Raw genomic sequence first — 15,066 nt, forward strand, 5'->3', positions numbered from 1 at the left:
CTCCCCTGAAGGCACCAGTGTCAGCAAAGGAAAATGTTTGTAGCTCAATACGTGACCAAATGGGACTCATGCTTCTAAAGAGCAAAGCCGAAGCCGGGCTGGAAGCATGGTTCAGGTTCTTTCCCTGGTTTTCTTTCAGATAATAATTTCTTAGAATCCCTTCTTTCCCCCTGAAGACAAATAGCATGCCCAAATGACCTCGTTGGTCATCTCTAGTGTATAATTAGGAACATAAAATAAGGTGTCATATAGTCCCTCTCTTGGTAACTTTAGCTATTTATTTCTCTTGTGACAATTTTTGTAGAACTCACAGTTATAGGTTCTTGTCCATCAGTTATTTACTCTTTTCTGTTTTTGGTTTTTCCTTTCCTTCTACCTAAAAACATATCCAGATTTCTTGTATGTTGATAAAAATAAAATGATTGCAAACCTAATTGCTGCTATTCTTTTTATCTTTCCTAGTTCCTTTTTTAAAAAAAAGTTAAATTCTCAACTGAGGATATGTTCTTATTGACTTTTTTAGAAAGAGAGGAAGGGAGAGGGAGGGGAGATAGATAATAGATAGGGAGAGAGCGTGAGAGAGAAACATCAATTTGTTGTTGTACTTGGGAAAGAGAAGAAACACTGATTGGTTGCCTCCCGTGGATTGAATCCACAATCTACGTATGTGTCTGGACGGGGAATAGAACCCACGACCATTTGGTGCACTGGACGACACCCCAACCAACTGAGCCACACCAACTGAACCTCACTGGCCAGGACTCTTCGCTGTTTCTTGAAAGAGTGGCTATCAGCTCAGTTCCCTTAGTGTGAATCACGTTTCTGTTCTAGTCCATTTCTTTACTAGCATTTGTGCAAAACCCCAATGGCTTACTTTTTACCATTACTCATTGTCCTTGGCACCTGGAAACACATACATAAATACATACATAAAACTTCCTGATGGCTTCTGTCACAGCCCTGCCAGGTCCTCTTCCTCCCCCTACCTCATTTGCTAGCGCACTGACATCCCCTTCTGCCCTAACATCTGATTCAGCACTGTCCAATGAAATAAATATATGCAGCTGCATAGCTTTAAAAAATTGTAGCAGTCACATTAAAAAGGAACAAATAGAATTGATTTTAATGTTTTAATCTAACATGTCCAGAACATTTGATTACTATGTGATCAAAATAAAAATCATTAATGACATATTTTATGTTCTTTTTTTTTCTATTAAGTTTTTGAGATCCAGTGTGTATTTGACATTTACAGCACATCTCAACTCAGACTAATCACATTGCAAGTGGTCAATACCCACATGTGACTGGTGGCAACCCTATTGTCTAACTCAGTCTTGGTCCCTTGCCAAAAAAAGAGGTCCTATTTTTGGACTTCTCTTGCATCTCTTTTGGTTCTCACTTTAATAACCTGGTCTTGACTCAGTTCTTCCATTCTGTTCAATACATTTTTTTTCTAAATTGACCTTCTAACATTCTTGGTTCTCACTTTAATAACCTGTTCTTGACTCAGTTCTTCCAGTCTGTTCAATACAATTTTTTTTCTAAACTGACCTTCTAACATTCAGATTCAATCATGCCTCTCTCGTGCTCAGAAACTTTCAACAGCTCATCATTTCTACTATGAAAGACAAATTTTTCTCACTTTGACATTAAAGGTCCATTATGAATTAGTCCCAATCCATTTTCCTATTTTATAATCTAGTTCTCATTTCTCAGCATGTAGCCTGTGCTTTCCCCAAATTATTGTCCTCTACCCATTGCTTCACCCTCCACTGTCTCTTCTTTGTTTAGTCTGTCTTCCTCCATTGAAATGACCTTTTCCCTATGAGCATATTGAAATATTATCCATTTAAAGGCATGTTCCATGAACTTCCTCTTCTTCAGGATCTTTTCTTAGCCTCTTGATTTGTTGTAGGTTCTTTCTTTGTATCTCATAGCAATCTGTTGGAACCTATCTTAATGTGAAATTAACTTATTTCTTCCGCTCAACAGATAGTATTTTGAGGATAGAGACTTTGTCTCATTTATACTCATATTTTATCTGTTGTCTAATACATAATAGATTATCAATTAGTATTCATCTAATTGATTCCAATTAATGTTAACAGTATCGTGGCCTGAGAAGGAGAAATAAATGTTGGGTTGAAAGATATGTTAGCTTTTTCCTTCTGACCAAGTCAGCTTTTATTCAAAGTTGACTCAGTTTATCTGGCTGATTTCTATTGAATTTGATTTCTACTGAAGTGTGTGTGGAGGAAAGATCAGCTTGTGTTTGAAGTAGATAGATAATAAAAAAGAGGCAAAGCGATGCTGAGAAATCCTCTTCCCAGGGCCTGCAGAGGCAGGCGGGCAGGCTGCAGAGTCAATTAATCCTGGAAGGAGCCTTTAGGATTAGGGATGAATCATTAACCCTGTCCTTTGTGACACACGGAGACTCCAGTGTTTAGGTTTATGTAACGATACATGGTGACTTCAGGCAATTTGTTTGATATCTAAGAGCAGACATGCCCAAGAACAAAGCATCAGCAATTTGAATTTTCTTCTACCTTCCTGATATGCCATTTGCTTGTTATAACTTGCTATTATATGTTTGGTATTTTGATATCATGGGAAAATGAAATTTTCCATATGTAAACTAAGGATGTTAAAAGATATGGCAAAATGCAAAGTTTGTGTATCTTGTAATTGGTAATGTTTCGATGTAATTATGCTTAGCCAGGTAGTGTTCTTGTTTTTATATATTTCTAAGAATATATAAAATATTCTATTTTAATTTTAGGAGATGGCTCATATCAAAAGCCAGCATTTCTTAGTGGTTAGGAGCATGAGGTTTAAAGTTGGACAGATCTAAGCTTTAATTTCATACTTTCATATAGAGCTGTATAACTTTAGATGAATTGTTCAGCTTTTCATCAGTAAAATAAGTATAAAATATCTACCTCATAGGTTTCTTTTCAAAACTAAATAAAGTATAGGAATGAAGAAATGAATATGTTTCAACCTTTTTATTCTTAATGATATGAAATTAATAACTCAATGTATCAAAATATCAGCAATGCAGTTAAAGTTATTTATTGAGCAATACACACACACACACACACACAGTAATCCTTACAATGACAATACAAGATTGGAATTCCTGTGTTTTACAAATCAGGAAACTGCAGTTAAGATTATTGACTTGCTCAAGCCCACACAGATACTATAAAATAACAATATTGGCATGTAAGTCAAGGTTTATTTGGCTCTACAGCTTGAGGTTTGTCAACTAGTAAAGTCTACCTCTTTCTGATATCAGTCATATCAAGGAAACAATTGTTTAATTGAACTTTTGTTTTTTTGAAGTTTTTTTTCTGATCTAAGTTTTAAAATTTTATTTTTTATTGGACTTTTATTATTTTTATTGGATTCTTTCTCAAAGAACTAACATTTTCTCAAGCTTCAATCATAAGGCATTTTTAACTATTTTATGTTTATTGAAATATATTTATATTTTATGTAAAAGCAAATTTGTAGTACAAACACAATTTTGCTTTCTGCCTTTAATTTTGTCCTAAACATTCCTATATGTTGGTATAGTATCTTTACAATCATCATTTCTAATGGCTGTTTAATATTTCAAAAATTTATATTTTATGAAAGATGTTTTTATGTCTCTAGAAATATGAACAAATGATGAACCAGAAATATCAATGAAGCTGTAAACATATTTTGGAAAAACAGGAATTTATAATTTCTCTCAATTTTACTAGTAATTTTGTAAAATTTATTTTATTGTAGTATTTAGCATAGTGCCCTAAATGTATTATTACTGAATATTTATTTATATTATTTCAAAATATAAGTAAGTTGGGTATTAATTTATTTGAACCTTTGTGGATTACATATTAGAATATATTAATGATGGTCATTTAAAAATATAAGTTCTCAATTTTTTACAAATTCTTATAGAATATACTATAGTATGTCCAATTATTTCATTTGGGTCTGTCAGACATAATTTATTTTAGATGATGATTAGTCTAAAAGATTCTTCTGTATTGTGGGCACAAGATGAACCACTCCTAAAAGTGTCCTTACGTGCTTTTAGGGTCCATGGAACAATGTCACTTTCCAGATTTTACTGGTCCATGTATGAAATCCAAAAGTCTGGGAAACACTGATTTATGGTGACAAAATGATGGTTAATAGAGTTGAAAAAATAGGAGTGAATTCGGTGTTGATTTTCAAGTTCTGTTTTTCTAAGTTCTGACATAACTGTGTTATAAAATGGTTAATCCTGCCCCAGCTGGTTTGGCTCAGTGGATAGAGCATTGGCCTGTGGACGGAAGGGTCCAGGGTCCAATCCCAGTCAAGGGCAGGTACCTCGATTGCAGGCTCCTCCCCTGCCCCTGCCCTGGTCAGGGCACGTGCAGGCAACCAATGGATGTGTTTCTCTCACACCGATATTTCTCTCTGTCTTTCCTTCTCTCTTCAACTCTAACAACAACAACAACAACAACAACAAAAATCAATGGAAAAATATCCTCGGGTGAGGATTAAAATAATAAAAAGATATGAACACTAAATAAAATGAGTCAAAAATTATCCAACCAAAATAAAGAGAGGAAATATTTTTTTAAAAAAAACAGATGCGTTAAAAACAACAAAAACAAATGGAGAGAATCACTATGTAGAGCCCACTGTCAAAATTAGGAACAATTGAAATTGATTCCAGTGCCAGTCAATGTTCCTCATAAGAAGCCATTGCTGCCAAAGGTTATGAAAAAGGGTCTCTAACGATTAGCACTTGGGGTCAGAAAGCCTCACCCTGGCCTAGTGCATCTAACCTAAGTGTGTTTTTAGGACAAAGCCAGTCTAGTTGCAGGCACATTAGCATCTCAGCTCTCCATCCCTTCCTTCACTCTCACCATCACCCTTCCTGCCAAGAAAACCAATATCCCCAATAGATTCTTCCCATTCTCAACACTCAGATAAAAACTGACTTTGCTTTTGGGCCTTTTCTCCTTGTCTCTTCGATTTGCAACTGATGCCAAAAATATATACTGATTATTTTTCTTTGAAATCTTTTTAAATTTAGATTTCTAATAAATAAAACAACATTCTATAGGTACAAAAGAGTAATGAAAAGTATTGCTTATTTTATGTATAAGTGTGTTATATCAAGAATGAGCAATCATTCTTATTTATATTGTTATATAAAGCATGGTGTTAAAAAAGAGTTTTTGAGATTCAAAGAATAGTAAGATAGAATACATGGTGTCAAAAAACATCCACTATTAATATTTATTTACGTAATAAGCATTTTACTGAGTGCCCTGAAGCTGACTAAACCCTAGGGATACCGTTCTGAGTAAAAAGAGCCCACATCCCACCCTTGCTCAGAATAACTCAAAGGAGTAAGGGAGAACACAGTTGAGTAGATTTCATGCAAAGGTAGACTGTGTGATTTGGAGTTACATTTTAATTTCTTATAGACTTTGATCAGTTGAATCTTGGTTTTCAGACATGATGGACAAAAGCTATTATCTTATTTATTAGTGGTGATTTAGTGGGTTAATAAAACTGATATGGCAGCTGCTCTTATCATAGTAAGTTATTGCAAGTCCCTGAACAGCTTAATCCCATCATTTCCTTATCAGTTATCATTTGTGTAGTGTAAACGAACATCAGGGCTACTTGCTCAGTGGGAACATATGTTTCAGGAATTCTATATAATGACTGAAATGGAAAAGCAGAAATATAGGTGTAGGTATAAATAGATCAGCAAATGAAGAAAAGTATTAGATGCAATGTAAATATTTTAGTAGTAAAAAAGAGCAGCAATAATTGCATTTGTCCTATTAAAATATTGTATATTTTATAACATTAACTTTAAAATGTAGACATAAAAACTAATGAATAATTGTTTATTTCTAATATAAGTCTAAGGACAGTTGATGCTAATGAATGAGTACAATTTTGTTAGTTCACAACGACTACTTGGGTTATGAAAACATTTTCTTAAAGGAATTAGCTAATCATACCCAGGATTTTAGAGCATTTATTATTTATCTTCTTTATTAAAAATTGATGAAAAACATTTAGAGAAAGAACTATGGAATGTTTTGGAATCTTTATTCAGAGTAACCTATAGAATAGGCATCAGGTAGTGGTATATAAATTAAAACAGTGAAAACTTCACCTTTTTTATTTAACGTGCACCAGCATATGTTTTTGTTATGCTAGAATATTTCTGGCACATATTTCCTAGCAAGTTTATTTTAGGGAAAAGTATTAACAACAAAATAGTGCTAAAAAATGTTGCAAATGAGAGGAAAAATCCATGTCAACGTTGCATGAAATGACTCTTCCCACTTTTATGAGGTTTGCTTTTAGCTGCTAGGAGAGAGTTGCTCATTTGTTATCTCTTCTCTGTTCTCAAAGACACTGACTCATCACTCGGATCATAACATGTACCTAGTTAGACTAAAAGGAAGCTTAAAGGAGGAAAATTATATTATCAGCTCCAGAAAAAAACTGGATAAGAAACATGCTGAAGTTTTACAATGGTCATTGCAAAAGAGATATTTATATTCCTAATGAGATTCTTCCCACCTAAATACACTGATTCCGTGCCCTTTACACACATTGTTAGGTATACAACATTTGTTCAACCCCAGTATTTTACTGGTGACCTGGAAACACACAGTGCTAGGAGGAGGTTGTTGAAAACTATTGGCTGTAAGATAATTTGTGTTTTATCAGTTTCTAAATTTTTAGCAAGGTACATTGATTCATCAATAAAAGAGATTTTTTTTCTTTACAGTAATGTCTAATGGGAACACAATGAAAGGAAAGATACAATCATCTTCCTCCAAATCTTATAATTTAGTAGGGGAGGTAAGCCATGTATACGCATACCAATGGTATGAAGTATAAAGCTACAAGAGATCAAGATGACCATAAGAGGAGTTCCGAGGAAAGAGAAATTAGTTTTACTAGAGATCAGGCAAAGCTTCATGCATTAATGCCATGCGTTGAGGCATGGGTAAGAAATGAGGCACGAAGGAAGAATATTGCCAGTGGAGAGAGAGCTCAGCAAAGTAAAGGCCCCGAGGTAGGAAAGCAGAAGTTATCTATGGAGAACAAGTGATTCTGATGGTAATACACAGGTAACACATTCTGTGACTCATATTTCCATTGATTCATGACATAGTACCCCCCCCCCCATTATTGCACAAAAGTCTGAAGTGAAAATGATAGTGAATTGGGCTTCTCATTCCACATGAGAAACAACTTTTGAAGGGTCACATGCTTTATACATATTCCTATGTATGATACCAATGTCTTCCTCACATGTAATGTCATACTGTTTTCTTCATCTAACAGATACACTACAAAGGAAACCTACCATTTTTTATTCAATTGATTAAATTCAAACTGAATAGAACCATTTGCAAATAGATACATTTTATATACTTAGAACCAATGCATACATTCACAAATTTAAGTGCCTACAATTACTTTGTTTTTTTGCTTTGAAACCTAACTTTTTAAAGGTTTGAAGGAATTGGCAATAGGTGATTTTTCTGTCGTTATCAAGTCAAGAGCCAAAAGTACATTTTAAATATATTTTAAACAAGCAGGATTAGTTACCATCAAAGAGGGATTTAGCATATTAAGATGTTGCTTGAAAAAAAACCGGGAAAGGAAGGTGCTCAATGGGTTTCAGTTCTTACTTGAGCTTCATTTCAATTATACTTCAGTATCCTTTTTCCTTTCATGAACTCCGACATTAACACACGGCTGGTTCCTGTCCTTGTTCTAGGTATCATTATTATGGGATTGGCATCAAAGAAAGCAGTGCCTATTACCACTCCGTTTACTCTGGAAAGGGCCTGACCAGGTAGAGTTCTAATATCTTCAAACTAATTCTCTGCCTTTCTTTAAATACGCATGATATCTATTGAATAGAATGACTTACTAATTTTACTTATAAAAATGTTTTATTTTAAGCATCAGACCTTAATTACAACTTCGAATGGACATTTCTGTGATATGGTCTAGATTACTGAACAATTTTTATAAGTCACACCATTAATGACTAATGGTGAAACAGGTGTTTCACAGAGATGAACCAAAAGAAAAAATCAGGGAAGCAGAATTGCTTTTAAATTAGTATTTAGTCATAAGGCTGAATCTGTTTTCAGGCTGGATTCAGTAAAAATAAAGGCAGAAAAAAACATTATGTGTTTTTCTTTTGCTAAGAGACAGCCTGTTTAAATATCGATGTTTTTGACCAGTACCTTACACAGATGAAAAGTTTATTACAATTGTCTCTAATCACATATGTCCTGACTACCAGCTTACCTTACTAAGATAAAACTACTGACCTTTTTGAGTCTCTGTGAAAGGAAAAACACAAATGAATGTAAAGAACACATTTGCTCTGATCTACCATTAACTCTCAGGAGGAGGTAATTCACAAGTGAAGTGACATTCAGTGAAACCTATGATATATATACAATTATTATTTTTTAAATTCTAGTGCTCAGAATAATTAAATCTACATCTGAGATTGCCTTGGTGACTTATCAATAATTGCTCTTAGCTCTCAAAGAATGAATTATTTTTAAAAGTAAAGTGTCCTGTGGAAAAAAATAAATGTGGTCACCTGAGTCTTGCTAAGATGAACTCAAATATTACCAAGGGCATAATGGAGGCTTACTAGCCACTACCTACCCGTTTTAAACTGCAATTATAGCCAGAATGCACACAAATATTTAGTATCAAGTATTTTTTGCTTGCCTCAAATTTTACCAGACTTCCACACATATTTTTAATTTTACTTTTCCTTAGTAGAATTATTTTTTATTATGCTGAAAAATATGTTTGGATCTCTTTGAATATCTAATAAATTTCTCCAGATTTATTTCACTAATCATAGTATGGTATTTTGTAGGTTTTCTGCATTTTCTTGATAACTATAACTGTATATGTATATTTTTAACTAATGGAAAATATACTGATTTTTAAGGTTTTCTGGAAGCAAGCTTAAGAATGAGGTAAGATTATTTTCATTTCTTCTGTTTTACATCTGCTATGCTATATTGCAAACTGATCAGTAAATGTTAATCACCCTTGTTGGCAAATATAGAAATAAATGTTATTTCTTAGGAGCTTCTTGAATGACGGAGGTCGTCAGACAGAGCTAAGTTATACTTGGGGCAGCTAATGGTTCTTTGCATGGACCTACTGAACAATTTCCAATTAACCTAGGAGAGGTGATTTTTTAATTATCCATACCTCACATCAGATGTTTAAGCTATTGTAAAAAGAGACCATTACTGATCAAAGAAATTTCCACTTAATCAGAAACAGAAAGCCCAATGCTAAGGGTATGGAAAGAATTGCTATTTGGAATATACCTGTTTAGATAAAACATTTAATAGTTATCAAGAAGCCCAAATGTCATGTTATGGTTTGTTTCAATATTATGGGTCGCGAACAATGAAAATACATCCTGCCTATCAGATATTTACATTACGATTCATAACAGTAGCAAAATTACAGTTATGAAGTAGCAACGAAAATAATTTTACGGTTGGGGGTCACCACAACGTGAGGAACTGTATTAAAGGGTCGCGGCATTAGGAAGGTTGAGAACCACTGTTACTCACTCTGCTGACCACCTCTTCAATGAGGGGGTTGTGGATGGTGGAGGTGGGAACTAGGGAGAAAGGGCACATTTTACCATCCCTCCTCACTTTATCCCTAGACTCCCCTCCTCCTACCAGCCCCCAACCAAACCACAGATCAGCAAACTGACTTTATCTAAATGAGTTAGACTGCCATTAGGGACTGCATGGCTAATTAAGCACATGATAAGGCCTTCATTATCACGTTAACTAAAAAAGAGGCGCCGCTGAACTAGGGCACATGACCCTGAGTTGGGTGGTAAATCTGGACCTGAGGTCAATTGTAGCTCCATTAGTTTGGTGAAATGATGCAAGCATATTATCGTAAGAAAAAATATAAAGCCCCAATCTTCTGAAATGACCAAGTTCTTCCCACCAGTGTTTTTAATGCAGTTAATGGCTAATTATATAATAAAATACTCGAGGTTGCTCTCTTTATCAATGAAATAATAGCTCTTTATTAGATGAACAATTGTGAAAGTGCAAGCATATTGACTTAGAAATATACTTCACTTGACTGAAGTTTATGTCAACAGGGAATTTAAGTAACTTCTCTCAGGTGTTTTTTCTACCCCTTTGGTAGAGCTGGTGTACTAGCCAACTGTCAGCTGACGTAGCATGTGTATGGCAGGCCTTGCTTTATAGAATAATAGAAAAATGTATCCCAAGTCTTCTGTTTCATCCTCAGAAGAGTACATGACACATGCAGGTGTAGATTTTGTCGATAAAGTGAAAATAAGTGATTTTGGTTAGGCTATATAGCCTATTTTTCTAAAGATACCTGAAGCAATAATAGAGTGCCATTATGATAATGATTATAGAAATGAACACCATTAAGGATTTTCTAAAGCCTCAGAACTACTCTAGATACTTTAAAAAAATACTAAAGTATTTGTTTAACAAAATTGAAGTTAAAAATATATTTTGTACGTAAGGTGACCATCATAGTTTGCTCAGGACCCAGGACTTTCAATGTAAGTCATTTGAACATTAATGCTTATTAATGTTCATATTTCTGGTCATTTGAACATGAATAACTGTGAGGTAGGGAAAATAGATGTTAACATTACTAGTTTACAACTGAGGAAATTGAGACTAAGAGATGCATCTGCTTTCTAAAATAGTCTCAGTAAAGTTCTATTTTTTAAAACCCATGGTCAAGATATTAATAGGTATATGGAGTTAAAGGTGCTAGGGGACAAAATAGTGAGTGGATAGATTTGACCCTTTACATTGTAGCAGGAAAATATATCTTAAGTGATTATAAAGGGTGTCATGGTAGTGAACCTAGGTGAAGTGGTTAAGGACATTCCCCATAAGAAGTGACATTTAAGAAAATAACTGAGAAAGAAGTGGGAATTTGGAGGAGGAGTGCAGTAGGGGAAGAGAGTGGAAAAGTGGTCCAGACAGTTGGAACAGCACAGATTAGAGTTTGTCAGACTTGGTATTATTTACATTTGGGGCCAAATAATTCTGTGTTGTGGGGATGTCCTGTGATCTGTAGGATGTTTAGCAGCATCACAGTGTTAGGACAAGAAAGAGGACTTAGGTATTTAGTTTAACAGAGACGGAAGCCATGGTAGTGGATAGAAATGTCTAGAAATAAATAAATGAGAGGAGAAGGGATTACAAGAAGAGTTGTGAAAAGTGAGGTAAAAGAAAAAGTCAGCAAGATAACTGAAGAAAATTTAGAGAGCTAAGAGGAAGAGAATATTGTGGCAGAGAGCTGAGAGAAAAAAAGTTGCTTCCAATAAAAGGGAATGGTTACTACTATGAAATGCCGCTAAAAAGTCATCAAGATACAGACTGGAAAATATCAATGGGACTAGTTAAGTGGAGATAATTCATAACTTCAGGGAGAGCATTTTCAGTGGAGAGCTGGGTTTGATTTGTTTATAAAATGAGGGGGAAGCCTGATCAGCATGGCTCAGTGGTTCAGCACTGACCTATGAACCAGGAGATCATGGTTCTATTTCCAGTCAGGGCACATGCCCAGGCTGCGGGCTCCATCTCCCAGTGGGGGGCGTGCAGGAGGCAGCCAGTCCATGATTCTCACTCATCATTGATGTTTCTAGCTCTCTCTCCCTTTCCCTTCCTCTCTGAAATCAATAAAAATATATTTTTTAAAAATCAAGGGAAAAAATATCGAGTGAGGATTAAAAAAAAAATCTAAGCCACCAAAATATAAGTGGTGTCTCTCTCTCTCTCTCTCTCTCTCTCTCTCTCTCTCTCTCTCCCCCCCCTTCATTTCTGAAATCAATGAAAATTAATTTTAAAAATGAGTGGGAAGTGGTATGTTGAATGTAGAAAATTTAGTTATGTTGAGGGTGATACTTGGGGAAGGACTTGAAATTTAGTTTTGAAGAACGATTAGACAATCATTCTAATGTTGGCAAAACACTTTGGTAAGAGTAGAGACCGTAGATATGAAAGACAGGGAGGGGAAAGTTGAGAGCACAAGGTCACTGAAGGGGGGCATGGACGAGCTTCAGAGTGGAGGGAGTGGCCCCGGAGAAGGAACACCTCTTTCATTAAAACTGGAAGGTGGAAAGGGTAAGTTCAGATGCAAGTGGATTTGAAGATTTTGTGGCAGAAATTGAGATAGTTTGGTGGCTTCAGACTTCTCTCTGAGGAATTAGTCAGTGGTCAGTTAGGTCATCTGCAGGGAGTGAAAATAATAGGAAACAAAGAGTTTGAAGAGTTTAAAGAAAGTCCCAGCTCTTCCCAATTAGGATGCCCAGAGGGAATGTAGCCCTAAGGCATTCATTGTACGTAAGGAATGAACTCTTTCAAGTTTATGGAAAGGGACTAGCTAAGTGCAGATTAAAGAACAGCATCACAGAAAGTTGTATAGCACAGTACTGTTTTTGGAATATGTAAAGTACTCAACTCAAAAATAATAAGACAACTCAATATAAATAAAGTAAAGTATATGAACAGGCAGGTCCCACAAGATAAAAAGAATGACTAATGCATAATATGTTGTTCATAGTGCCCATTCTGACTGATCAGGTTCCATAACATATGGTCCATAATATTTTGGATACCATTTCTGCCAATAAACATATGAAAAGTGCTCAATTTAAACTTTTAATTAGAGAAATGCAAATTACAACTGTGAGTAATTATTTAACTATTATTGGAATAATAGCAATTAAAAAGTCTAAAAATACAGTTTTGAGAATGTGGAGGAAAGGAGCTCTCATGAACAGTATTAGGGACAATAACTAGTAAAATTGAAGGTACACACACCTTATAACTGTTTTCCTAGAGAAACCTTCACACTGTTCACAAGGAGGCATGTCTGAGGATGTTCATAAAAGTATTGTTTATAATCTCAGAATATTAAAAAATAAATGGCCGTTATGATATAATGGGAAAACATGTTTTATACATATTTAAATGAGAGAATGCTATACTTCTTTGGAAATGAGTGAACTATAGCTGTAAGAGCCAAATTAGATTAATTTTAAAAACCTAAAGTTGCCGAAACCGGTTTGGCTCGGTGGATAGAGCATCGGCCTGCAGACTGAAGGGTCCCAGATTCGATTCCGGTCAAGGGCATGTACCGTGGTTGCGGGCATATCCCCAGTAGGAGATGTGCAGGAGGCGGCTGATCGATGTTTCTCTCTCATCGATGTTTCTAACTCTCTGTCTCTCTCCCTTCCTCTCTGTAAAAAATCAATAAAATATATTTTTTTAAAAAAACAACAACAAAAAAACCCTAAAGTTGAGTGAAAAAAGCTTATTGAACTTAGAAGGATACATACTTTATTGTACCATTTTTAACGTAATAGTACTTATTGCTTAAGAATATTTACATATGAAGTAAATAGAGTTTTGAATAGGAATGATAACAACCAAATCCAGAACAATAATTATTTCTTTGAGGAAGGAAGGGGAAGAGATTAGAGAGAGCTACAGAAGCTGCTTTAACATTTCAAATGTCTAATGTCTTAATCAAGGTAGTGAGTACATGGGTATTTATTAATTTTTATCTATACTTTTAAAAAGTTTTAAGTAGTTCTTAGTATAAAAGCAAATAGAATCAACAAAAACAAAACAAAAAGGAAAGAGGATGGTAAGAGTAATTATCAGTCAGTGGTATGAATTTTGATAGTCTTAAGTTTTTATTCACAGATGTGGTGCTTCAAATTTTATTGTGTTTTAACTAGCTAATGTACTGATTTGCCATTATTTCTTAAGGAAAAAGTGCCTTGATTTCATGCATTTCAACCAGGAAGTTTCCCTGATAGCTTGAGTTTCCTTCTCCTTAACATCAACTATTCATGGCCAGTTCAACAACTTTGTACCAAGATAAATAACAAATCCTCCCTTCTTGGTATATGCTCCTCAAATATTTGTAGAGTGTTATCATGCTCTCTTTTAGTCATCACTTAGCCAAACTGTGTAGCTGAATTCCTTTAATCTTTCCTCATAAATCAGACCTTCTTGCCTTCTAATCATATGGTTTCTTTTCTGTAGGTTCCTTCTTATTTTCTTTTGGAAATAAGATTTTAAAAATAGTTTACTCAAGAGTACTGAAGTCATCAGTTGACAAAAAAATTCAGATCTCTGTAGCTGGCTTATGATCTGGCACCTTCTAGTACCGTTAAAATAGCCAACACATTCCTGGAATCAAAATTATTATATTTTACTTTTTATTCCAATTTATCAATCCCTCTTTTTTCTGTTCCATGTTCTGGACAGATATTATTTGATTTTATAACAACTTTGACACAATTGTTAACAGATTCATACAAATTAAGTTTTAAAACCTTTCCCTTGAGCACTCTTTTAAAAAAAAACAACAACAACAACAACAACAAACTTTACTATTGGACATATTACATATGTCCCCTTTTACCCCCCATTGCACTCTTGATATTACACACAATCAATAGCTTCTAGTACACAAAACTACTATTTATCAACATGAGGACTTTAAATAAATATTAAAATAAGACATATATTTTGTTCCTTAATATGTGTTTATTTAACACTCTAAAATTTTTATTGGAAAATGTAATATTATTTGTAACACACACGCATGTGCGCACACACACACACAATTTTAAAAATAATCATAAGATTAAAAACTGACAATGTACCTCATAGCTTAAAAGAGAGAAGTCCTCTGTGTGCCCCACTCCAATCATTTCCCTCCCCCTGCCACCAAAAGTTTCTGCTCTCCAGAATTTGGTCTTAATCACTCCTTTGTTTTTCCTTAAAGTTTACCACTATGAATGAATACCTAAACATGTGGTGATAATTGCATAACAATCTGAATGTACTTAATACTGTTGAATTGTATACTTAAAAATGATTAAGATAGTAAATTCTATGTATTGTTTATTATTGCCCAACTTATTATCACCAATGT

The 15,066-nt window shown here is 34.5% G+C and overlaps 1 protein-coding gene across 1 annotated transcript in view; it reads left to right on the top strand.

Moving 5' to 3' along the window:
• RFX6 (regulatory factor X6) overlaps positions 1-15,066 on the top strand; it is a 55,439-nt gene that overhangs the window by 17,349 nt on the left and 23,024 nt on the right. The window contains exons 6-7 of the mRNA XM_006778495.1: positions 7,814-7,891; positions 9,023-9,050. Coding sequence (XP_006778558.1) covers positions 7,814-7,891; positions 9,023-9,050 — 106 coding nt within the window. The remainder of the gene's footprint in view (positions 1-7,813; positions 7,892-9,022; positions 9,051-15,066) is intronic.

The sequence above is a fragment of the Myotis davidii genome, unplaced genomic scaffold (assembly GCF_000327345.1).
Source record: "Myotis davidii unplaced genomic scaffold, ASM32734v1 scaffold147, whole genome shotgun sequence".
Taxonomy (NCBI): Eukaryota; Metazoa; Chordata; class Mammalia; order Chiroptera; family Vespertilionidae; genus Myotis; species Myotis davidii.